Source organism: Apiospora hydei (genome assembly GCF_038363865.1).
Source record: "Apiospora hydei strain CBS 114990 chromosome Unknown utg000009l_segment0_segment0, whole genome shotgun sequence".
NCBI lineage: Eukaryota > Fungi > Ascomycota > Sordariomycetes > Amphisphaeriales > Apiosporaceae > Apiospora > Apiospora hydei.
The window spans coordinates 3,739,853-3,764,489 of record NW_027117368.1 but is presented as its reverse complement, the minus strand read 5'-3'; the positions used below and the strand labels follow the sequence as shown (position 1 = coordinate 3,764,489).

The 24,637-nt window shown below is 54.9% G+C and overlaps 10 protein-coding genes across 10 annotated transcripts; 5 read left to right on the top strand and 5 right to left on the bottom strand.

Annotated features, from left to right (window-relative positions):
* Positions 1 to 1,968: 1,968 nt before the first annotated feature.
* Positions 1,969 to 2,616, bottom strand: PG997_012961 (uncharacterized protein; the record flags this gene model as incomplete). Its single annotated transcript, XM_066817275.1, has 1 exon — positions 1,969 to 2,616. The coding sequence occupies one exon, from the start codon at positions 2,614 to 2,616 to the stop codon at positions 1,969 to 1,971; it is 648 nt and encodes a 215-aa protein (XP_066662967.1).
* Positions 2,617 to 3,461: 845 nt separating this feature from the next.
* On the top strand, positions 3,462 to 4,744 carry PG997_012960 (signal transduction protein; the record flags this gene model as incomplete). The annotated part of the gene is made up of 6 exons (XM_066817274.1): positions 3,462 to 3,508; positions 3,552 to 3,708; positions 3,934 to 4,072; positions 4,152 to 4,195; positions 4,278 to 4,528; positions 4,642 to 4,744. 6 exons carry the CDS (start codon positions 3,462 to 3,464, stop codon positions 4,742 to 4,744), a joined length of 741 nt encoding a protein of 246 aa, XP_066662966.1.
* A 968-nt stretch (positions 4,745 to 5,712) lies between these two features.
* On the top strand, positions 5,713 to 6,611 carry PG997_012959 ((S)-2-haloacid dehalogenase 4A; the record flags this gene model as incomplete). The annotated part of the gene is made up of 3 exons (XM_066817273.1): positions 5,713 to 5,953; positions 6,036 to 6,390; positions 6,476 to 6,611. 3 exons carry the CDS (start codon positions 5,713 to 5,715, stop codon positions 6,609 to 6,611), a joined length of 732 nt encoding a protein of 243 aa, XP_066662965.1.
* Positions 6,612 to 6,856: 245 nt separating this feature from the next.
* Positions 6,857 to 8,430, bottom strand: PG997_012958 (Gamma-glutamylputrescine oxidoreductase; the record flags this gene model as incomplete). Its single annotated transcript, XM_066817272.1, has 5 exons — positions 6,857 to 7,119; positions 7,190 to 7,293; positions 7,344 to 7,765; positions 7,842 to 8,131; positions 8,190 to 8,430. The coding sequence occupies 5 exons, from the start codon at positions 8,428 to 8,430 to the stop codon at positions 6,857 to 6,859; spliced, it is 1,320 nt and encodes a 439-aa protein (XP_066662964.1).
* A 2,259-nt stretch (positions 8,431 to 10,689) lies between these two features.
* PG997_012957 (uncharacterized protein) lies at positions 10,690 to 12,213 on the top strand (the record flags this gene model as incomplete). The annotated part of the gene is made up of 2 exons (XM_066817271.1): positions 10,690 to 12,000; positions 12,070 to 12,213. The coding sequence occupies 2 exons, from the start codon at positions 10,690 to 10,692 to the stop codon at positions 12,211 to 12,213; spliced, it is 1,455 nt and encodes a 484-aa protein (XP_066662963.1).
* A 587-nt stretch (positions 12,214 to 12,800) lies between these two features.
* Positions 12,801 to 14,044, top strand: PG997_012956 (nucleoside-diphosphate-sugar epimerase protein; the record flags this gene model as incomplete). The annotated part of the gene is made up of 4 exons (XM_066817270.1): positions 12,801 to 12,817; positions 12,870 to 13,129; positions 13,188 to 13,351; positions 13,424 to 14,044. The coding sequence occupies 4 exons, from the start codon at positions 12,801 to 12,803 to the stop codon at positions 14,042 to 14,044; spliced, it is 1,062 nt and encodes a 353-aa protein (XP_066662962.1).
* Positions 14,045 to 14,827: 783 nt separating this feature from the next.
* PG997_012955 (F-box domain-containing protein) lies at positions 14,828 to 16,143 on the top strand (the record flags this gene model as incomplete). The annotated part of the gene is given in 3 exon segments (XM_066817269.1): positions 14,828 to 15,070; positions 15,093 to 15,233; positions 15,250 to 16,143. Coding segments are annotated over 3 exon segments (1,278 nt in total), but the record flags the coding sequence as incomplete, so codon positions are not given.
* A 1,058-nt stretch (positions 16,144 to 17,201) lies between these two features.
* On the bottom strand, positions 17,202 to 18,804 carry PG997_012954 (uncharacterized protein; the record flags this gene model as incomplete). Its single annotated transcript, XM_066817268.1, has 2 exons — positions 17,202 to 18,690; positions 18,797 to 18,804. 2 exons carry the CDS (start codon positions 18,802 to 18,804, stop codon positions 17,202 to 17,204), a joined length of 1,497 nt encoding a protein of 498 aa, XP_066662960.1.
* A 758-nt stretch (positions 18,805 to 19,562) lies between these two features.
* PG997_012953 (glycoside hydrolase 28 protein) lies at positions 19,563 to 20,740 on the bottom strand (the record flags this gene model as incomplete). The annotated part of the gene is made up of 2 exons (XM_066817267.1): positions 19,563 to 20,277; positions 20,355 to 20,740. The coding sequence occupies 2 exons, from the start codon at positions 20,738 to 20,740 to the stop codon at positions 19,563 to 19,565; spliced, it is 1,101 nt and encodes a 366-aa protein (XP_066662959.1).
* Positions 20,741 to 22,563: 1,823 nt separating this feature from the next.
* On the bottom strand, positions 22,564 to 24,573 carry PG997_012952 (ANTH domain-containing protein; the record flags this gene model as incomplete). Its single annotated transcript, XM_066817266.1, has 6 exons — positions 22,564 to 23,141; positions 23,186 to 23,300; positions 23,386 to 23,862; positions 23,922 to 24,163; positions 24,217 to 24,460; positions 24,550 to 24,573. 6 exons carry the CDS (start codon positions 24,571 to 24,573, stop codon positions 22,564 to 22,566), a joined length of 1,680 nt encoding a protein of 559 aa, XP_066662958.1.
* Between the last annotated feature and the right edge of the window lie 64 nt (positions 24,574 to 24,637).

Genomic DNA, 24,637 nt, shown 5'->3' with positions numbered 1-24,637 from the left:
TCGTCGCGAGCCTCGGCCTGTAAGCCACAGCTGCCCTGTGACGTAGCTGGGCCGTTATGATATCACCCCCTGATCCAATGGTGGGGCTGTTTAACGGTTTTGAACGGCGGCGGTTGGAGTGGGGGCCGGTTGTGGTTGGTGCCTATTTTTTTGTGGCTAAGCACGAAACCGGTTTTTGGCTCCGGCATCGACCACCTCGACAGCCACTCAGAGTTCAACGATCCCAACTTCTTTGCAGGGCAGCCAGCAGCTGAGCTCATCTCGAAAACAGCGCTAGCGAATTAGCCACAAGCGAGAGTCCTGGCCACAAGCGACCTCTGCGGCCCATTTCCGGGTGCCGGGGTGCTTGTGTCTGGAACGTCGAGAGAGGCGAGTGGATTCAGGGGGTCCAACGGCGGCTACGCGGATCGACTGGCGAAGACGATCAATGGAGAGAAGGAGCTTCGGGGACCACAATCCATCAATAGATTGCATATGCCAGATTGTATTTGTTCCGCCGTATGTATGACCAGTGAGGTCACTCGAAATGAAAGATCATGATCGATCGATTGCTTAATAAGACCAATCTATCAGAAACACGGAGAGTCGGGAGGGGCTGTTGGGAGGGGAAATGTGTTTTGCTCCTTGGCTTCTCCCCATGACACTGCATTAGCCAAACCTCCTTGTCGCTGACATGCTTAATTCGACCTCCAGATGAGTGACTCATCGACGTCATTCCCATTAGGGCGGCTCCCTCGTCTGCTCTCGCCAGTGCTAAAATCTTCCACCGCTATCATTAACATGTCAACTACTGATCATCCATCCCCTCGAGCGAGATGTCCGCCTCTAAGGTGTGGCGTGGACCGTCCGCCCAGATCATCACCCTATCGATCGATACACCTCCAATCTTGCATTAGATCGAAGCCTAACCACTGGCGCCTGATCTTGTCGGCAGGTTGCTTGCCTTGCTCTCGAAGGACTGACTGCCATTTTGTGCATGCTTATTGTCAATGCGGATCTGGCCTATCATGTCTCTCTTGTGTGACCAGAGGTTGGTACACACGACTACTTGCCATTTGTCCCACACTGGTTCTACCCTTTTCGAAAGGTCGCCGTCGATATTGACGTGACCTACCAGTACTGTGGTCGGACAGTTTTCGTTATCCTAGCCTCCATTTGATGTCGTTTCTGTTAATCGTCAACCCTATTATCCATAATGGACCTTCGAGTGAGATGATGGTTAAGGTTGCAACGGCGTTTGTATTCCCGCAGCGGATCGCTATGCTTTTCATATCTATGGGGAGTGGGAGAAAACCAGCACCACTGAGTCTGCACTAGATGAGACACTTCAAGAAATGCACTACAACGTGATTTGCGCGCTGATGGCCGATGCACTGCTAGCCAATCAGCGCTTGCGACGAGAATAGGGGTTGATATAAATGCAAACAAGAGTAATGTTCTACCCAGAGGTCATTTCGACGGCTACTCCCGATGCGGAGTGTCTTGGATGATGTATCGTGAGATCCTTGTCCTACATATTTTACGGGAGCAATAAGCGTCAGCCACCCCTATTAGCAGGTGCAGCATTGGACTTTTCGTGACTGACTAGGTAGTTATCCACGGAAGACACCACCATCAAATTTCGCCTCGGCGAATCTGTACGTATGTAACTATGTAATTATAGATTTGGCTGCAATTGTAGAATACAACCAGAATCCCACAGCAGCTCAGGGGGTCCTTCCAAGACTAGCATTGACTAATCCTGCCGTATAGACAAATGCAGCTGTTCACAACCCACGATAACTTATTTGATGGACGTAATAAGCGCAGCTTGGCCCGATGGCTGGAAGAATGTACTCCGCCTTCCTTCTTATTTCACGGCCCAGTGCAGTGGTGAAAGATGGCCGAGTCCGTCGCAGATTAGCCTCGATGTAAGGCCATATCGACTTATCCGAGCTTTCAGTATAGATCTGGAATGTTGTGAATCCCTCACCAAACATTTGGGCAGATGATGCGAGCCTCTGCGCGGTATCTTTCCCGGTAATTGTCCGGGTTCAACTCCGAGAGCTCCCAGGTGTGGTCCGTCTTGGGTGCCGCGACGCACAGGCGGTAAGGCGCTGGAGCACCCTTTCCATTGTAGTATAGCGACTCGAGGACCGGAGTCCAAGGCAACCACCAGTATCCGTCCCGCACGTGAGGGTCAAGGCTGTCACGGTGGCTGAAGTTGGCGATAACGGTCACGTTTCGCAGGGCCGGCATCCGCTTCAGCTCAGAGTGGCAAAGATCAAAGAAGTCCTGGTTGAATGCGTTTCCGATGACGAGGTTCTGGGCTTGAAGATGCTCGATGGGGTAGACTCGCATTAAAGCAGGGTATAAGGCCCACACTGTATCGACTTCTAAATTGAGCCATTGATGTGGCAGCCCAAGTCGTTGGGGGTCGGACAAGGCAGGGACGTAGTGACGCTGTAGGAGATAGTTCCGAGACTCGCTGCAGGCGTACAAGAGGGCGGGCTGTTTATAAAGACTTGGAGGACCCCACAAGCTGTGGACAGCAAGATCCTGCAGTTTTATGCTTAGGGACCAGATCCGCTGGCGGAGCTCGGGGGGTAAACGCGAGAACGGGTGGAACACCCGCATTGTAGAAGGCCCCTCTATAGACGGGACTATCTGAAGTGGTAGTGTAGGAGGTGGCATCATTGCAGGCGTCGTTGCGCAACGACAATGTTGGATGTTTGTGCTGGCTTGAGGGAGCAGGCTATGAGACAATATGCAGAGAGCAGTCCTATTATATGCAAGTCTATGACTCAAAGAGCCCGAGGGGAGATAATTCTCCCACTGCGCGTAATTGGAGGCCATTGTTAAGCTTTGAGTGATCCATGGCAACGACATGTACGTGATTACGTTTGAGGCTTCAGAACATTCAAGCACGACTGCACTTTGAACCGATATTTTGGATTTAATATAGTTATCGCTGTAACAGGTCGGAACTGGAGTGAAAATATTGCTAGCATAGATAAGGGTATTTGATCAGATGAAGACACCCCTGCAACCCCCTGGGTACCTAGGTTAACTTGGTTTGACTAATGGGATGCCTATTAGGGTATATTGGGGAGACGGGCGATCGTAGACGAATTGTACTGGAGCAAAAAATGAGCCGACGCTGACAAATATAGTCATTAGTTGTATCAAATTGAGGCAAGCATCGTCACTGACAAGCGGGCGAGTCACCAGAACACTTGGCATCAAAGGATGACCAAAGGAGTATCAGTATGTACAACGCTGAAGAGGTAAAACAACTCCAAGTAGCAGCCACAAGTTATATAGCTGAAGCTGGATTCTTTTGCATTTGATTCCTGATTTTCCCTATTTCATTCAACACGCAAGCGAGTAGAGTGCGAAACGCCCCCTGAACATAAACAACATCACAGTGTCCCTATAAATAGCTCTATCTATTCCGTTAACCTCCAACATCTGGTGCTACGATGCAGGAACAGGCCCTTCATACTTCCCCCAACACTCGGCTCCTGATGTAGGGGGAAATCTCTGCTATCGGATGTCAAAAGCGAGTACAGTGTCAAGACAAACTGGTCGACCTTTGAAGACCAGCAGATGAACGGCCACACAGTGTCTCAGCTCCTTAGCAACCAAATCCCGGTAGTCCGGGCAAAGGGGTTTCTTACCCTGGAAGAGTGCGAGAAGATGCTCGCGATTCTGAAGACACACGAGATGGTAAGTGTGGGAGCTAATCTTCCCATAGCTCCCGTATACCGGAGTCCTGACTACTCGGCAGGGAAGCTACAAAAGTACTTGGCCACGCCTCGGATCTATTGGCATACACCATTTTAACTATCTCCACGGTAAGCATGAAATGTTGAGGGGTCATTTCGTGACCAAGCCGGGGACGCTGACCACGTATGGCTAGACAAGGCAAGGTACTTTCATGACGTATCCAAGGCTCGGAGTCTCCAGCTTCGCTGGAAAACCGAAGCCGGCATCGACATCCTTGATCGCGTCGCTGGCAAGATCCAGGAGGTTACCGGCGTCCCCCACGAGCGTGGCGAAAGAGGGAGACAAGGAGTATTTCGCTGGACTGGTACGGGCAGCTGACAACGGTATATCCATCCATGCAGACTGGAAGCCCTATGTAAAGTTCGATTGCCCTCAATGCGAAGCTTCCGTTGCCGCTGTTGCCCAAGAGGAAAACCATGGCTCTGGTGTAAGTCAATATTTCTCTCTCCCCCTCTACAGCATGCTTGTTGCCGTTTCCATTTCTCATGGGTAAATTTAACGGTCAACAGACAAAGTCGGCCCAGTCATCCGAGGGATGGACAGTCACGAACATCGCGGCCCAACTGAGTTGGAACATCGTATTGAACCCCGTGTATGGCGGCGAGACCATCATCTATGACCGCGTGTGGAACGCGCCAGCGGACGAGCAGGCCTGGCAAAAGGAGATCGATTTCGACACTTACCACAAGAAGATGCTCGAGGGACGTCCGTTCAAGGTCATGTTGCCGGTGCCTGGGGATCTGACCCTCTTCAATACGCGGTGAGAATTCGCTATCCGTTATGTTCGATTCGATTCGGTACTGTCAGTGACGGTGCTCATCATATGTCTGGGTGCAGTAACTTTCACGAGGTCCTACCTTGCGACACGTCCAGGGACCACCCCGTCCCCGAGACTCGCTACACTGTGAGCTCCTTCATTGGATACAAGCCTCCCAGGAGTGAGAGCGACCCAGGTGCCCTGGTCTTGTGGTCGTGATCATCGGGAAGATCAAGTGCCCGCATGGAGGGTAAGTCCTGCTGGTCGTAAGCCCGCATGAAGACGAAGAAGCCTCCACCGCCCGCACTCGCGATAATGGGCAGACCAGACCCTGGGACATAGCGGGTTCACTGATTGGAGTGTCCGTGCCGTTGCGGGTGCGACATAATAAGCACCGTCAGATTTCCCTATTCAATATTTGTTATTCATATTATCAATTCGTTCGCCTGTGTATGAGTCAGCTGATAGAGGGCCATTACATCTTCCAGTATCTGGGCGTGGTGTGGGACATGACCGTTGTAACGACATCGGAGGACATTCTCTCTGCAGAGCCGATCATTGATAAGATGAATGTCCGCATAGCACTCCAATAGTAGAATTACCCAATTAAATGAACACGGCTAAACGCCAACAGATGAAATAACTGTTATTTATCCCACTTTTCGGCCGTCGATAAACCTGTTGACCTGGCGGCGAAAATGATAAGCCCAGAGTCCTCTCAGAGATCCATGGAAGAAACCATCGGCCACTGGTTCTTTGCTATCAACCTCAAAGACAGCCCGAACCGGAAAGGGTCACCGGGATGCTGCCTGTGTCGGTAATCAAATGCGGGGAGAGATACAAGGGGCCCCCGAACCAACCAACTCCTCTAACCCCTCCTTTTTCTAGATATCCGGCTCATGCCGTAAGTTTTGCTGCGACCCATTCGGCGCCTGATAGCAACACCATGTCTGCTGATTGGCGCGGGGGAGCACTGATAGTGTAGGTAGTAGTATTGATGGCATCTTCCACTTCGATCAATGGTAGTCCCCGAGAAAGCGGTCTCAGACTTACTTCTCGAGACTCGCATCACGGTACACTGCCGGTAACACGGGCTTGGATACACAGCTCAATTGGTGACGCAAGCCCGAGAGACAGGCATAACACCAGAGAGGTTCCAATCAGACGCCTCGCTACAGCGTATCACAATGACCAGCCCAAACAAGCACGTCGTATTTGACGTCGTAGGCAAGCTCCCCTTCACTGAGTCATTGTCCACGAAGACAGCAGCTAACCAGGGTTTTCTGTCTGCCCACCTACTAGGGACCCTAGTAGACTACGAAGCCTTCTACTCTGCCCTCGAGGTCCCGCCTCGGCCGCCCGCCTGCGCGCCCACGCCATCGGCCCCCGCATCTTCGGCTACGCCTGGATGGAGGCCGGCGAGAAGGAGTACACCTACCTCAGCATGTCGGGCCGCTACGTCCCCTACTCGGCCGTCTCCCGCGCCCTCTTCTACCGCACCCTCTGGCAGGCCGGCGTCGCCGACCCCGCGCCTTCGCCACCGACGACGACCGCGACTTCTTGCTGGGCGCCTACGCTCAGCTGCGCACCCGCCCCGGCGTCGAACAGTGCTTCCGCACGCTGCGCCAAGCCGGCTACACCGTCTGGGCCCTCACCTCGGGCGACGTCGCGCGGGTGTCGGGCTACCTCCGCGACGGCGGCGTCGAGATCCTGCCCGAGAACTTCGTCTCATGCGACAGCATCGGCGTGGGCAAGCCCGCGCCCGCCGTCTACGAGCACGTGCTCGAGCAGTTCCCGGCTGAGGGCCTTGACGCTTGGTTCGCGGCGGGCCACATGTGGGATGCGTCCGCTGCGCGACGGACTGGGTAAGTGGCAGCCTCATTGCCTGTTTTGGTGGCACTCGCGATAACAATTGCTAACATGGTAATCCATTTGGTGAATAGCTTCAAGGGAGCCTGGGTGTCCTCGTGGGGAGAAGGAGATGTGCTCCGAAATCTTCGGGGACATGGATGTGGTCGCCGACAGTCTACCGGAGATGGCCGACCGCATAGTGGCATTCGAGGAACAGCTAGCTGGACAGGAATGAACACGTGTGGAGGTTCCCGAGGTCCAAGCAGGGGTTGCCTGGTTTCTCTTGATAACTCTCCACAGCCCATGGCCTACCCATGAACGATGTGAACACGGCAAAGATAAGGGCACCAAGAGCACATGGGATATATCAATTGCTCAGGTGGAGCCAAGCCAGTCTGTTGTTGTATGCAAATCCTAACAGCCAACTGGCGAACGACGCATATCTAGACAACATTTTCAAGCATAACCAAATGCTGCAATCTACAGTTTGGCTTTCGCATTCCCATGTCGACCCCCTAAGATCTCGTTGTTGGTGAGCTCCAGGCGCTTTTGAGTGACTTGGTAGACTTCCGGCACACCCGTCTCTTCAAACTTCTTCCCATGCCGCATCATATCTACTATTCCTTTCGCAGACCGGAGGATAAGGGGCATGCCGTGTCCTGAGAAGCCTGCCAGCACCATTTGGCCCGGCTTGCCCGGCACCGCGCCGACGTGTGGCATGAAGTCCGAGCTGTAGCCCATGACTGAGACGAATGTGTTAGCCGGAGTACAGAGAATGCGGTAGATGAAATCACAAGGATGAGGGATGCATACTGCCTGTCCACAGCTTATCCACCTTGGCACCACTGTCCTCCCAACCGAAAAAGGTGCGCTGCATGAGCTCATCGAAATGTGTTTTGGCGGGCTCGATGAGCTTGCTGTCATCGGCCACATTGTACCAATGCGAGGGCTCTTCCCAGAACTTGACCCGGGCACCTCCAACGATGATGCTCCCGTCGGTCCGGGAATCAGGTAATCGTACATCGCGGGGCCATGGCGAATGCTGTACGAATAGGGGAGGAAAGGCGCCCTGCGTGTCTTGTCGGGGACGATGCGACTGCAGATTCCCCGGACGGGCACAATATGGTCCTTGAACTGCGGGGCGATCTTGGCCGTGTAGCCGTTGGTGGCCAGAAGGACTTTCTTGGCTTTGATGCTCCCACGGTCGGTCGTAACGAGCCAGCGACCATCCGGCAACGGGGACTCGGAGATATGCGTGACAGGGGTATGGGTCTGCAGATTGGCACCCCGTTTCACGGCACCCTGTAAGAGATGGAGCACCAGCTTGTATGGCCAAAGGTGAGCAGCCGAGAAGGTAAAACACGATAGCGCTCCCTTGACACCGGAAACCTGTGTGGTGGGTTCTTGTCAGGATCTTGCATATTCTTGGCATAATGTCGGTAGGTACAAGATAAGATAGGCTTACCTGCTCGGCATCTTTACCGTAGGCATGATATACATCTTTCAGATCCGCAACGCCAGAATTTTTCAATTCCATGTAAGCCTCGTGCGAGTCCTTGGCCATAGTTGGATCCAAGGTGGCGTCGCACGCCCTAGTCATGACAAAATCGCAGTCGATGTTCTCCTTTTCCACCAGCTCCTTCACGGCGAAGAGATGCGAAGCTTCATAGGCCGCCACCTCGACGGCGGCCTTTACTCCGTACTTCTTAATGTACTTTGGCACATTGAAGTAAACATCGGGCTTCATGTGGCCGCCTGCGCATCATGTAAGTAAAGTTCAAATTGGCGGTGAGGAACAAACATGGCTACATACCATTCCTACCTGTAGCGCCCGAGCAAGCTTCACGGGCTTCCAAAATGGTGACTGATGGGGGTGAGGGGTTGTCTTCGTAGATGAAATGGGCCAGAGAGGCGCCGGAAAAGCCAGCGCCAATGATAACAATATCAGATTCCGTCGGAAGATCGGGAGTGGTACGGTGACTGTCGAGCTGGTGAGGCTCGGTCCTCCAGAACGGCAGAGTCGAGTTTGGAACTGGAAAGCCCTCCAACGCCATGGCGAGCTAATCGTTTCGTACCTGGCTAAAGTAGGCGGGAAGTAGGCGGGAATTAGCGAGCTTGGTAGAACGTCAAGGGGCGTCCTGTAACTTTTCGTCCCTTCGCCTTTCAACACTCTGGGCCAAATTGAGACTTTGTCGACCTCCGTACAACAGCTTTAAACCCACCAGCTGAGATGTAACAGTAGAGACTGCCATCGAGAAAATTCGTGCGAATTCTTCAAGGCGCATCGTCTTGCCTATTCCGTCGTTGCCGGTCAGCACTCCAGGGAGGTACCCGGTGCCGCTATCGGCGGCTGACACCTATACGCCGTAACTGGGGCAGGTCCACTCACTAAAGCACGCTGTGCAGCTGCCCTAAACGCCCCCGGGGTATCTGACGGGATTGTCCAGGGGTTGTCGATACCCACGCGCATCTGTTATCCCGATGGGATTGGATAGACCACGAAAATTTCCTCGCTTATCCTGACCGCTTGACCGTAGATGCAAGGGAGTTGACGGGTGACTGACGTAGCTGTATTTCCTGCCAGTGACTGTCCATTGAACCAAGCGCGATGCATCTGATCTGGGTATCAGTGCTGAGATGATGCTACCCGCAATCCAGATCGCTCCACATCCGCCATCTTGCTGCTGCCCACAACAATGCGAATAAGCTCATTGCTTCCCAACACAAGACCAACCGCCTTTGGGACTATCATAGATGCCGAATCGACCTATTTATCGATAACTGAGGTTAGATCAGTAGTTACAGACAAGCAAGAAAGTAGAAAACAAGAATAGCGCAAATAAACGCGTAGGTCGTTGATCTTCCTGCGTTCTGCCTGAACCTATGATTCAATAATGACTCCCGGAATGCACAGGATATCCAAGAAGGGAAGGTAAGCAACTCGTGCATAAATGGTTATTCATCACTTCGGGACAGTGTAATAAAGGAGTAAGCGCGGGAAGTGGAAAGAGTGAGCATTCAAAACGCCTGCCACGAACTCGTCTATTGTTAGCCAGGTAGGCCAAGACGAGCTCCGGAGACGTTTCTCGGCGGGGAGACCCGAGACGATGGGGAAGCCGGACCGTAGATGGTCACAGCCACCGGCGTCAGTGACATAACTGCTTCATCGGGTATACACGCGAAACCACAATGCGAACCCTATCAGTGACAAGATGCTGGAACGACGGGGACCTATGTGCTGTCGAGCAGGCCATGCTTCACAGCTTGTCGTTAAGCCAGCTATGTCGTATTTTCACGTTCGTGGTCCGGGTTCTCGAAAAGTTCCAGAATCAACGTACGGTTGTCAACACACTGAGCTGTGTCATCTCCCTCGTTCGATTGCTGACGACGTCCTTGCTCCGTTGGGTCAAGTGGGGTACATTCAACATGCCCTGTGTGTCTTTCCTCAGGCCTTGCTCCTACCCTAGAATTCAAATCAGTATGGCCGAATAAGAAAGCTGATGGGTAACAGTGATCGCATACAGTAAAATCCAATGTCGTCGTTGGGACCGAGAAGGCGGCTGTGCCATCTTTCACCCTCATTGCATACTGCGGTGGCAACGTGGCGGGCCCTTAGATGTTCCAGACGAACAACGGCCCGCGCTATTTGGCAGGTATCATCAACATCTGTTCTACCTGTCTTGGTGTCACATCGTCGTTATCGCCCTTTTGATGCTGTGGTATATTTTCGAGAATTTGCGTCCAAACCGAGAAGAACCGCGACCGGTCTGTCCAGGGAAGAGCAGGAGTGCCTAGGCCAGTCGAGAGGCGTGCAGAGCAGATAAGACAAACAGGGCGGGCCGTCATCCCCGATACGCCGTGTAGAGCCTCATTTTCAATGTAGGAACGTAAGTGAAAACATCAACTGGATATGTATTTGGAAACGATCGAGATAACTATCAGATTGATTTGATCTGGACAGGAGCTGCACTTCAATCGCAACAAATTGATTGACAGAAGTCGGGTGTTAGCTTAGGCGTATGATGGGGATCTTTTAGTGCACTTATCACAGCAGGTCGTGCGAACAGTGCTAATACCCCGCTTTTAGGTGACTTCATGTTGGTTCGGTTAGCCGGAGAGATAAGGAGCTCCTTCCACTAGTTGTAGTGCTAGTACATTTCAAGGAGCTTGAACTTCCAGAGCGCTTCTTTCAATGTAAACAACAGCCCTATACAGCCACGCCATTCTTCACGATACATCGTGAACCGGATCAAGACGCAGAAACGAGGTAGAATCTGAATCCGGACTGGGCTTTCCCGCCCGTCAGAAAGAAAATGGCCATGCCCGACGCATCGGAGCCTCTGCTCCCACGTGCGTCCAGGCCGCGCAACGGGGCAGTTCGGCTCTGGGTCCTCCGTCTCGGCGTAGCCGTCATCACCATCGGCGGTCTTCTGGTCCTGCTGAACCTGTCGCTCCATGACCATAATGGCGGCGGCGGCGGTGACGATGGCTCTGGCCCCAACGAGGGAGGAAACGCACCATTATCCGCCGCGTCGCTCGAAGCCTGCGCCTGGCCCCTTCTGGAGCCCCACGTCTCGCTGCTGGACGTCCCGGCCATCTCGCGAGACGAGTACCTGTCCCGGCAAGAGACCCTGGCCTCCGCGCTCGCCGCCGCTGGTGTCGACGCCTTCGTCGCGGAGCCCTCGGCCTCAACGGAGTACTACGCCAACATCTCGTCCTCCTTCGACCTGTCGGAGCGGCCGTTCCTGATGCTCCTCGAGGCCAAGACGGGCGTCTTCTCCTACCTCGTCCCCCAGTTCGAGACCGGGCGTATCGCGGGGCTGGACATGGTCTACGACAACCGCGACCGGACGGACAGCCAGAACGCGACCGACGTGGCCGTGGCGTGGGCCGAGGAGGAGTCGCCGTACGCGGTGCTGGCGCGCGCGCGCCCGGGCTGGAACAAGGTCATGCTCGACGAGCACGCGCGCTACATGATCGCGGCGGGCCTGCAGGGGGCCGGCATCGAGGTCGTGCCCATGAGCGAGACGGTGCAGTCGCTGCGGGCGGTCAAGACGGCGGCCGAGGTCGCCCTGCTGCGGGGCATCAACACCTTCACGCTGGAGCTGGTGCGGTCCGTGCAAAAGTGCCTGCGCGTCGGCATGGCGCAAGAGGCCGTCGTGACCGCGTCGAGCCACCTCTTCGCCCGCGCCGGCGTCGGCGAGGGCTACTGGTCCATCGTCCTGTTCGGCGACCAGGCCGCGTACCCGCACGGGGGCAAGCACGGCAAGACCCTGGCGGAGGGCGAGTTCGCGCTCATCGACATCGGGTCTAAGCTGCACGGGTACGGGAGCGACGTGACGCGCACGATCCTGCCGACGGGGGCCGAGGTCAGCGACGAGCTGATGGGCATCTGGCGCACGGTATTCGCGGCGCAGTCGGCGGGCTTCGAGCGCATGCGCGTCAACGAGACGTGCTCCGATGTCGATGCGGCCTCGAGGGTCGTCGTCAAGGAGGCCGGCTACGCTCCGTTCTACACCCATCGGCTAGGCCATGGCCTTGGACTGGAAATGCATGAACACCCCTATCTCAACGGGGCGAACAGCGAGAAACTGAAGCTGGGTGAAGTTGTCACGAATGAACCGGTACGTGATTTACCCCAACCCCTTATTCCCCTTCACTTCTGTGACACAAAACTGACATTTGTGTAACAGGGCATTTACGTCACGACGGAGCAAGCGAAAACTATTGGGAAGGAGTTCGGTTTCGGAGTCAGACTGGAGGACCCGATCCTTGTCACCGACAAAGGTGGTGAGCCCATGACCGGGCGCAGAGCGCGTTCGCCCTACGATCCTTGAAGTGGTGGTGTGTTGGTATTTGTCGAGGAAAGATCCCTCTGATCGTTGCCAGACATATAGACGAGAAGCAATTATAGACGTTATTCCGCAGATGATCCCCTGCGCCGTCGCAAACGAATCCAGACTTGGTGAGCAAAGCATGCGACAACCGCGACAATGCCAAACTCTTGGCCATATCGTCGAAAGCGCTGCTTTCGTATGATACTTCTAGCGAATATTCTATAGGATGGTGTATGCAATTAGTTTACATATCCAGTGGAGTACCGCTTTCGCCATCAAGGGGAACCTACACCCCACTTAGCAAGTCATTCTGGTCTATGGGAGCACGGAGACGATGTCAGTGTGGGCGACAGTAAGCAACGCACATCTAGCTTCATGATCCATGTTGTCCAAACTAGACCACATCCAGTAGATGGGTGGGTGCTGGAACCGAGCCAGTCGCTCCAGTCGCGAAGGTAAAGAATGGAGAACATAAAATGCGAAGAGGGGAAAGAGCCGTCCCAAGTTTGTTCTACTACACTCCGACGTTCTTATTTACCGCCGATATTCGATTTGCATGCGACTGATAGACACTATTCAACCTCAGGATGGCACGCATTTTCTTGTACGAGCCCCTAGTAGCGATGGTGGGTAGGAGGTTGCTGACCTAGCGATAGCATTGGCGGTACTGGGCACATCGGAGGAGCAGTCCTTCATAAGACGGTCGAGCGAAACGCCAACGCACTGGTGACAGTTCTTGTCCGCGACGCGGGAAAGGCACAGAGATTGGTTTCCAAGTATCCGCAAGTTAAGCCAGTGATTGGCGACCTGGAGAGCTTTGCCGTGATCGAAGCTGCTTCTCGCGAAGCTGATATCGTGATCAATGCTGCACCAGACATCACCCATGACAAGGCTATCGAATCTGCGATCAATGGGTGTAAGTTGGCGTTTGTAGGGATTCGACAGATTAAAGCAGTCTTGCTGATATGTGTTAGTGACGGGCCGTTCAACGAAAGGCTACTACATCCACACTTCAGGGGCTTCTATTCTTTGGGACGAGCCAAACGGTTCTAAGGAGGCTCGGACCTGGGATGATGTCGACGACATTGCGGACGTTTTGGCGCTAGACTTGGACAAGACGCACAGCGTTACCGACAATGTAAGCATATGCATCACCGAGCCAAGCAAGTTACCTCGGAGCCGTTACAAGATGTGCTGAACGTCGCCATAGTTGGTTCGCAACGCAGCTGCGGACGTGAATGTGGCCATCATCTCGCCCGGGTTTGTCGGTGGCATGAGCCCGTCCATCGAGCATCCGACGCCGATCACGACGCCGGGCTTTATTCTCACGTCGCGGGCATTCAAGGCGGGGTTCCAGATTGCGCAAGGAGAAAACCAGCATGCGTGGATCCATGTCGAAGACATTGCCGACATGTACATGCTGCTTGTGGAGAAAGCGCTTGCTGCAGACCAGAACTGCTGGGGTAAGGAAGCTTATTACTTTGGAGTTGGGGAGGTCATTCCCTTTTCCGACTTGATGCAGCGTCTTGCGCCGGTGTTGCACAAGCATGGCGTGATTGAGAGCGCAAAGGTGCAAAGTGTCGATACGAATGACGCAGCGAAGGCAAGTATGTACGGCGCCAACTACAGCGAAGAGTCGGTGCCGCCAGCAGCGGATTCCTGGGCCATGCACATCGCGATCATGTACGGGGTCAACATGCGACTCCGGGCGACGAGAATGACGAAGCTGGGTTGGAAACCTCAGAAGGGGCCCATTGTGGAGACATTCGACGAGGTCTTTGGCAGCTTTTTGCGTTCTGAGCGAGAGGCTGCTGATAAGGGTAAGGCGTGAGTGATGCAGTGTCTCACGGCATCGTACGACTGCAACAAGCCACATCCCGCAAGCACCTGATGTGCGGACGGTGGGATTGAGGGCGGGTGCGGGGAGCAACGTCAAAGCGTTTCATCATGCAGGCCAGGCCAGCACTGTGGCAGAAACAGGTGAATATGATTCTTGTCCCTCTATCAGTCATGTGTATGCACTTGGGCTTGATATGAGCTAGGGCGTAAGGAATGGAAGTTGAAAACGACTGATGAATTGGAAAAAGAATTGATGTCTGCTTGCAGATCCGACCGTCCTGACAGGCAGGCACGTGGGGAATGGAACAAGTCAGACAGTGTTTCGTTTTCAGAAGCAACACCGACACAGTGACCAGTGACACTGACAGTGCAGTACAGTGACTTACTGAATGGTCAGTTTCAGTGCATTTTACTGGTCTCAGCTGCAGCTGCCAGCCTTAAAGCCAGTGAGGGTGAGATGTGGCTAGTGCTCCACTCTTCCCTTTTCCCCTTAGCTCCTGCTTCCATCTACCTAAGAGTCCAATTCGTGCCTGTCCCTCCCGTTGCAGCCAGTCCTTTTTTTCTATTTGGGATGACAAAAGCTTAATGGGAATCGAAGGTGACTGTTTTTTTTTTTTCGCTCATCCTCTCTTTTGTAACGCATAGATCTCCTGTCCCAGCTTGCCTGATTTCTAGTATACGTGCTCACCTTCGTCTCTGATTGCATCGTTTCCCATCATCTTCATTCATCTCGACTAAACCCGGCCCTTCCATCGTCTCTTCCCCGCTGGTTCAGTGCTGGCTCCTGGTCTTCCCCACGTTATCAGAGCTCGAGGACTCCACCATCAACTTGCGATTTACTTGCGCCCTGCGCCGTGACTCGACTCGACTGACTTCGAGCATGTCGCTAGACTCGTCGGACAGCGACAGCACGAGGAACGGGGATATCCATCGCGACCGTCTTGCTCAACTCCCCGACAGTCTGCTGCTGCACATCTTTGATATTCTGGGGCACACCTCCAAGCGCGAACTCTGCAATGTCTCCCCGCCTGAGCAAGAAGTACCACAAACTCAGCGACGCCATTCTTTACAAAAGCATTCTTTTCGAGACCCCCGAACTGCACCTCGTTTTCAGCGACTCCCTCCAGCGAAGACCCCGCCGTGGCTCCGCCATCTATGAAGTCAAGCTGGCCTATCCCCTCGTCGGAGCTCTCCCAGCTAGCCCTCGATGCGCCCGTCCATGGCTCCCACTATGACCCGTCGCGCTTCGACGGTCTGTCGCGCACACTGTCCATCATGTCCAACCTCGAGACCCTGGACATTTCCGTGCCCGCCGTTCTTCTTCACGGTATCGGAACCTTGTTCAATGGACCGTTCGACTTGGCCTGTTTGAAGCATTGTTCCTTGTTCTACCAGACCCCCGACGACCAATACTGGGATCTTCGAGAGAACATCCACATTTTCTCTCACCCAACCCTCGAAACTCTAACCATAAAGCGGGCCAAACTGGATTACCGGGGCTTTGATTTCCTTGAGCGTCCCCACGAGACAAGTCTCAAAAGGCTCCGTCTAATCGAATGCGACATCAATGATGATGCGCTTTCCGACGTCCTCGAGTTTCCCGAGGCTCTGGAAGAGTTCGTCATGACTCAGACCGACGAGCCAGAACCCGCGCTGGAGGAGAGCTCCGACAATTTCTGGGACTACATTATCGCCCTGGGATCTCAAAGTCATTCGTTGAAAAGCCTAACAATCGACTGCCCAACTCTCAGCTGCCGCAAAGCTCTGCGCATGAGGGAGTTTACCGCTCTGAAGACTCTGCGCATGAACTGGGATTACCAACTGTTCGGGAAATCGTCCAAAAAGCCGCGTCTCCACTCCGTGGGCCTCCCGCCCGAGCTAGAAGTGCTAGAGCTCTTCAACGAATTGGGTCATGATGATGAAGTCACCGAACTCCTGCTCTACTTGCTTCAGACCAAGGGCATCGTCGCGAGCACGTGGAAGAGATTCATAATCGTCGAAGGCGATAAGGGGGTGTCCCAGGACATCATTGACGCATGCAAGTCACAGGATCTGCAACTGGACATCATTGGGGCCATGGATACCGACTAGAGACAGTAGAGAGCGACAGACTGGCCTGGGTCAAGATACAGAATAGATGAAGGCCGAGTCTGAGAAGATTCTGTGCTATAATGGGCTAGATGGCCAGGCAGTCTGTTGTCGCCAATGAATGAATAAAGAAAAGAAGCTAGAGATAAATATAGACTAGAAATTCCTTATATACCACGCAGGCTGTCAAAGCCAACAGCACGGTGTTCATTAATTACCACCTCCAACGTGGGGTAATAAACCTTCAGTGGGGTTGCATCCCGAGCCGCCTGTGTGGCTTCGTGGAGGTGGCAGACGTTACCTCTGTCCACACCTAAACATGCAACTTGTATAAGAAAAAGCTACATATACCCTTTCACTTACGAAAGCTGGGCCGGGCCGTGCTTCAGGTGCATCGTTACTGAATTGGCGGGTGGCGGCGCAACGACGGATGTTTAGTCGAAGCCTTTGCCATGGTTGGAAGAGTAACCGACGAACCATTCGGGATTGATCCTGGCCTGAAGACTTCGACTCCGCGAAGTCACAGCCTGCGAGGGAAGCCATGGGACATCATTTCTCCATCTTGCGAGGTCGCATACGCGAATCTCAGCCTTGCAGTGCCAATCTCGATGTGCATGTGGTGCATGAGCAGAAGCAAATATAATCTGAATTGGACTTGGCTTCTCCAACATTTCCCAAGCAACACGAAATTTACCACGCGAATGGTTCTAAATAATCATCTATGTCATATTTTACACAATCTTTGAGCCTGCAACAGAGGTCGAGGCAAATCAGTGAGCGATGCGACCATTGTTTGCAGCACCATGCCCATTCCTGTGCCACTATTTGGGGCAACACTATAACGAGAAAGAAAACGCGGATGATGCACACGCTATGTGGGAACCATCAATCAGGGCCGACCGAGTTTGTTGGGTATTATGAGTGTCGAAATCGCGTTTTGTAACTTGACGCCAACGGGGGTGGTATTACATCGCGTCAAGAAAAAACCATGATTCGTATCGCAAGTAAGTTATTCGTATCATTACGGTACATTCTTCTTCTTCTTCTTCATCTTCTAAGTCTTAGTTGCGGCCATCCGTATCGGAGCTGTCATCATTCGCCACCGACACCCCGAACGCGGGCCCGAAATGGCAGTTCCGGCTCAGGTTCCGCTGCAGCCGCTGCTCCTCCCTGGCCTCGCGCGTGATGATCCGGGAGAGCCGCTGTTCGTCGTCGTCGTCGGCGCCAGGACTGCTACCAACAACACCACTGCCGCTGGCGCTGGTCATGGTGCCCGCGCCCGTCGTCGAGGCGGCCTCCCCGTCGTCCTCGGCTCCCTTCTCGTTCCGCTGCTGCTGCTGCTGTCGCCGCTCCTTGGCGTCGCGCTCCCGCTCGAGCGCCAGCGCCGTCGTCACGCGCTCGCTGAACTGCTTGGCCTGCGCCTCCTCGGCCAGCATGGCGTAGTGCGACCGCCGGAAGACGCCGAGCGCGCTGAGGGGCGCAGCTGACGAGCCACCAGGCGAAGAGAATGGGGAGGGAGTAGCGCAGGTGCGGGTTGCAGCCGCGGGACCAGATGTCGAGGAGGGTCTGGTAGACCTCGTGCGAGGGAAGAGGTAGCCGAGGCGGTAGAAGGCGGGCGAGAGCTCGAACGGGAGCAGGATCGAGGTGACGTTCATGATGACCCACGAGATGAGGGCCATGGGCACGTAGGGGACGGGCAGCCAGATGGTGAAGACGTCGATGACCTGGAAGTTGAGGTGCGCGAAAAGCCAGAGCACCATCCAGCTCTGCCCGAACTGCAGCGCGCCCACGTCCCAGCCGGCGCGGAAGGCCCAGATCATGCCCGTCACGCAGACGGAGCCGACGAGGCAGTAGGCGGCCGACAGCAGGAAGCGGATGACCATGACGCGCGACGGGTGGACGCGCGCGTAGATCTTGAGGTTGGCGTAGAGGCCGTTGATGGCGCCGAGGTAGAAGAACTCCTGGATCAGGATCAGGATGATGACGAGCGTGTTGTAGATGGCGCGCGAGCCCTGGCTCGTCGGCTGCAGGTCGTCCTGCCGCAGCTTCCACGGGCTCGCGAGCACGGTGAAGGCCTCGGGGCTCGTGATGCGCTCGAGCCGGCCCGTCCCGTCGGTGCGCGAGTAGGCGACGCGCGCCGCCTCGACCAGGGTCTGCATGTTGGCCAGCACGGCCGCGTCGGCGACGGTCGAGTAGCGCGCCTCGTTCCAGATGAGCGTCATGACGTCCGAAGGGTCGTATGCCAAGGCCGGCGGGCCGCCGCCTAGCGCGTCCTCGAGGCGGGAGGAGGCGTTGGCCGAGACGTAGAGGCCGCCCCAGTAGCGCGTGTCGCAGACCGCGGAGCGCAGATCGGCCGGGACCGGGAAGGCGTCCGGCGCGGCATCGACCAGCGTGGGAAAGTTGTTGCCCTTCAAGGACTCGTAGGCGGCCCGGACGGAGGCCCCGATGGCGCCGCCATCGTAGTCGACGAAGGCGATGTGGATGTTGTGGGTGTGCTCGGTCTGCTGGTAGAGGGCCGAAGCAGTAGGCGAAGAGGCCGAGGAAGAGCAGCTGCAGGAGGATGAAGTTCTTGATGGCGATCTTGAAGAAGGCCTTGCCGAGCCCCGAGTGCTCGCCCCAGCCGATGCGGTTGTCGGTGGCCTTGGTGTAGTGCCACAGAGCCATGATGTCGCTTGCCTCCTTTCGGTCGTGAACTGACTAACTATTACTCAAGAGGCCAAGGACGAGTCAGACGGGTTCAGCCGCTCGACAAAGAGTCGGACGGAACATCTGATCGTGGGCAAGGGGCGCATTTTGTTATGAAACGGCGCAGTCGCCAAGAAGTTCAAAAATTTCGAGGTGGATTGGTGGTGGAGTTGGTTTAGGCCCCTTATGGCCGACTCCCCGGGCGGACCCTGTTCACGATGACGCCTAAGCAGGTTTCTAGCTTGTAGCAGCTATTTCAATCTCACTTTTAGGCCAGCAGGCCCACCCACGTTGCAGCAAGATCCCCGAACGTCCCGGGTAAGCGGTTGAGGTTGGCTGTTGGCTGTTGACTGTTGGCTTCACCTACTTGATGCTCACCAATGACACCGCCACCGCGGACACCACCTCCACCAGGAATGTTTTACCTATCTTCGGTATGCTCACCTAGTTACAAGCTAGCAGACATAGTGCGGCGACTACGTAACGCGGTCTATCGGACAAAGACACGACTCCATCATTATGACAATTGGCTTCACGGATTATCGGGATGGCGAAGCATGTGACCGAAGGGAGCAACCAATGGTAGTGATATATATACGATATGGTTTCATGTTCGCTGCGCATCAAGCAAGCTATTTACAAGAAAGAAGAGGTAGAGGGATCCAACATTCGACCCCTACTACACAGTTGCACTGCTATATGCTCCAGTAGAAGCAATCGCGACACAATACGCGAATTTAGCAAGAAGCCGGGCTCGGCACGTTTCTGCACTTGTCCGAGGCCTTACCGCCGTCGATCTTGACGCCGCTCCACTTCCAGTTGGAGCAGGCGCCCTTGGCGCAGAGGATGTAGATGGGCGTGGCCTTCTCGCCGGTGACGGAGCCGGTGACGCCCGAGATGGAGAGGTCGGTGATGGGGACGCCGTCGGTGGGCTCGCCCGTGGGCGAGCCGTTCTCGTAGTCCTGCTGGATGACGATGCCGTACTTGGCAATGTTGGTCAGGGTGATGTCCTTGTACTCGACGCCCGAGACGGAGCCGGTGGCGCCCGAGACGGTCTTGATGCGCACGCCGTTGTCCGAGTTGGCAATCGACGTCGACAGCACGTGCACGTCCTTGACCACGTTGTCATCGCGGCCACCGACGGAGCCGATCGAGACGCCGTGGCCGCCCGAGCACTTGCCGCCCGTGAAGGTGATGTTGGTGCCGCTGTTGACGGCCAGGCAGTCGTCCTGGTTCTGGATGTTGGCGCCCGAGATGTAGACGCCGTCCGAGGAGCCGACGTCGAAGGCGTCGGTGTTGTGGCCGCCGTTCTTGTCGCCGTCGCTGTTGTCGATGGTGATGTCGTACAGGCCCAGGTTCTTGGCGCCGTTGACGCTGAAGCCCTGGACGGGCGTGTTCTTCACGTTGAGCCCCTTGATGTTGGAGTCGATGAGCTTGTGGGCGTAGAAGAACCTGGTCGGGTGTGTTAGTCATATGATCCCATCTACTTTCCTCACTTCTCGTGGCTTTTCCCGTGCAGTGTAACTTACTTGGGCTTCTTCTTGCCGCCGTTGCTGCCCTTGGTATCCCACCACTTGGCGCCGTTGCCGTCAATGACGTGGCCGTCGGCGCCGTCGATCTGGATGTTCTTGCCGGAGAAGGAGAGGAGCGGCCCCTTCCACTCCTTGTAGCCGAACGAGGTAGTGCCCTTGAAGGTGACGTGGGTGCCGTCCTTGAGGCCGGTCATGTCCAGCGTGGTGCCAGCGGGGACCGAGATGCCGTCGAGCACAATGTTCGTGCACGACGTCTTGGACTTCATGGCGGCGGCAGCATCAGTGAAGGTGCAGCTGTCGGCGCGGGTCTCCATGCCGGCGGGCATGGCGGCGGCCTGGAGGGCGGCGGCGGCGCAGAGGCCGAGGACGGACTTGGCGTACATGGTGGTGGGAGCAGTGGTCAAGGTGATCCTGGAGTGGGTCTGATAAAGACTGGTGAAAAGAGCGCGCGTACAACGTGGTCTGCTATAAACGAAAGTGAAAGAAGTTGTAATGATTGGCTCAGCCAAGTCTTGGCAGGTACGGGATGTAACGAAGGGAACGGCTGCTAGTATATAGAAAAAAGCTTAGTAGTAGAGAGAAAGCCCCAGCGTAGGGTTGCCAGCCGGGCGTCGTTCTTATATACTCTAGTCATGACTTTAACGCGGAGGTGGATGGGGGGTCACCACTTTGTGTCTTCCCCCTCCCCATGCGCCCCCTCAAAGTGGTGCCGTAAATGCCGGCGCCCATCACCACTTCTTTGACAGGCCCTAGTCGACCTCGCTGGGGTTTGGATGGCTCTATCGTTCTATCTGGCGCGAGATGCTGCACGCAACTGGTGAGAGCCCAGGGCTGAGCGAGTAGCGAGCCCAGTGGCCGACGTAAGCAGGTGGGAACTATCTCAACTAGCGGCGGGAATGGAAGGGAGCCAGCAAAATCGGATGGTAGCAGGGTTCTTGACATGATATTCCCCCAATGAGAGGGCGAGCCTCGAGAGCTCAACCATACGCCCATCTCCCATTTGCGTAACACGACCCGGGTGATGGAAATTAACTGTAGCCATGAGTCTGGGTTGGTTCGAGTTTCACGTATCTGCCCCATAACGGGGTTGCAAGCCGAACCCGTATATGCCTCTCATCATATGGACATCAGCGGATCAGCATAACACATGGTGGAAGGCCGACTCGTATCTGAAAATGAAAAACCCAGGTTGAGCGAGTCGACAACCACGGATGGCTTTCCTTTCGGACGTCGACACGCAGCACGGCCTGATCTTTCCCATCCTGACAGCAACCTATGTTGCAACCCGGGCTGGAGCAGCTGCGGGATCGGACGGTCCCACCGCTTATGTCCCTTCATATCCCAAGAGCGGAGCATTCCTAGCCTCAAATCTCATGCTGCACGCCGAATCTAGACTGCTCCACCCATCGCTATCCAGGTCGTGACCAGGAACATGGCATCTCGCTGACGATCACCAGCCTAATACCCAGCGATAGGTGATCTGAGCGGCAAGTCCGTCGCCGCAAGTCCGTCGCCTCTTCACCCCAACGACGAAGCCGATACAATTAGAGTGTGAAATGGTAAAGTACTCTACCGCTTGCCTTTACTTCTGATAGAAACGCCAACACACCGACCTCGTGGCCTTACTGTCTTGCTTGGTATGCACAGGCCAGCACGGCGACTACAGCAGTGACCGCACATGTGTAGTTGGTTACTTTTCCTTATTGACTATTGATGTAATATCTATCAGATAAGACCGCCATGATGAAATTAATGGGGGAAAAAGCCTTGAATCACAACGGAACCCGAAGAATAAGAGAGCAAACGCCCAACTCTATGCAGTGTCCTCACCAGGCCCCGTCATCATGACAACCATTCGAAATATAGCCAGCGGCGTAACGACACGAGCCCCTTATCATACATACACCCCCTGCTCGCCGCCTGTCGCCTCTAACCTTGGCGGCCGAGGTTGTGATCAAGACATGGTCTCCGTTGGATAAGAACGGGCACCCGATCGACTGTTTTGCCGCTTGTCAAACTAGTACCTATGCAGTATAAATCATCACGCGCCACCACCTCTACTCAACCCTGCCAGGGCGTGCTTGTAGTCGGCCTCGGGAAAACTGGCGTCGTCTGAAGATTATCCAAGCCGCCGCCCATCATCTGTTGACCATGCTGCCAGCCGGTACCCGTTTGGTGGTTGGTAAAGGCACCATGTCGGAAAGGATTAGTGCTGCCAGTTGGTTGAGGCATCAGTGCGCCACTTGTCTGTGGCCTCTGGTCTTGACCCTGCGCGGGAGGGCTGAAATTCCTCGCGAAGGGGTTTGTTCCCTGTTGCCATTGCCTGCAAAGGTGCCGGCGCTGCTTGCTGAGCAGCTTGGGATTGGAAAGCGGGGGAGGCCGTATTTTGAGCGAATGGTGAGTTATTCGACGATGTAGCAGGTCGCGCAAAGGGATTAGTGGACTGGCGGTTGAGCGGGGCTGCGGGCGGAGGACCGGTTGTGTTGGCAAATGCCGAAGGGGCATTGTTGGACATGCCAGTTGGGTTTGCCATGAGCATGGATTGGCGGAACGGATTGGTCATCGGCTGCCCAGGCTGTAGACCAGTCTGCATTGGTGGTGAGAGATTGCCGGATTGGAAGTTGCCTGTCTGGAAGCTGGCAACCGAATCTTGTGGGATCGAGCCCAACCCAGAGTTGAAGGGCTGTTGCTGAGAGAAGCCGCCAAAAGGGGCCCCAGTATAGTTCGGTTGCATCTGCTGTGGCATCTGTTGCGGCATCTGTTGCGGCATCTGTTGAGGACTTGCTGTGGCGTATTGAAAGCGTTCACGTTCTGTTGCTGGAATGGACTATTGTTCATGAATCCAGTCTGCTGAGGCGCAAAGCCTTGCATCTGGCCTGTTGGCTGGCCCATCATGGGGCCATTCGACGGCCATTGATTTCCACCGTTCAGCTGTGCATGTTGCTGGGGTCGACAGCCATAGTAGTCTGGTTTTGTTCGATCGAATCAAAAAAGTCTATGAGGTCTTGGTCGGCACCCTTTGTGGAACTCGGCGGATTTCGTCGTCTCTGAAGCCTTGCTGCTTGCTTCTGGGAACGAGGTTTCCTGCCGTAGCGGATGTCTTTGCCGCGCTCTTGGCTACACCGGAAGAGCCTCCGCCTCCGCTCTTCTTCGCCTGCGTCTCTGCAATGTATTGCGAACGATGAACCTCGAAATCGGGGTCTTTGAGGTATTCCTCAAGCTGACGACCAAGATTAACTGGTGCGTGTTTCAACTTGGGGACCTCAACGCGTGTATGGTGTTCGTATTGCCGTGCTACCGAAAGAAACTGAACAACGTAATCGGTCTGGCGTGTGAAAGTACGGTAGATCTCCATTGCTCGCTCCGCATCGGGCTTGGACATTTCGAAGAAGTGGCCCAAAAGATTGATCATGGCTTGGTTGAGCACCTGGAACAGCGATAGTAGATCTAGCACCAGCAATCGGAAGGCGGTAACGCTGATCTCACTGTCGGCTTCGTCAAGGATCTATGGTCTATCGTTAGCATCGGGTTGGATCGCCTCGGCCGCCACCCTGGTCGACTTACATCGCAGTTGAGCAGCGCAGTCAGCAACCTCTGGACCATCTCCGTTTTCCGCAAAAGTCCACCGCCCACCGTTGTGTTGTCCAGACGGTGTTCCTCCTCGGGTCGCACCCAATCGATTCCGGGCCTCTCCTCCGGATCTCGGCGGCTTTTGGAATCCTGATAGGACTTGGAGTCGTGGTAGACCTTGGCTCGCTCGGAGATATACTTTGCATAGTTAAAGATGTTCCGCCCTTGTAGTTGGCCTGTTGCAAGTCAGACCTCCTGTGACCGTCAAGATAGACGCGGTCAATCATACCTTTGGTGACAGTGATATTGTTAAATATACCCCGATTTCTCCCCAGATATTCCAACGTCGCGTTTGGTTTGAGTGCGCCCTCTCGTATCATCAGGTGTATCGTTATCAGGGCCTTGAAGACGACTGTCCATGTCGGAATCTCGATTCGGGTTTCGAGCGCTCTGAACACCTCGGCGACGGCGTGCTCTCCGGCGTGGGTAGCGATAAGAATGTGTTCGATGTACTTGGTCTTCGGGGGAGCGTTCTGCGATTGCCAGGCCACGTCAGTTGGGATTTCGCTTGGGGCGCAAGGGGCCTGTGTATTCCTCACCTTGACTTTCGTCGCTCCCTCACCGACTTCTCGTACGAGCTTGCCATTGCTCTTGCCGGTGCCTGCAGTCAGAGAACGGAGGAGTTGAGATCAATCAAATTAAGCCGGGTA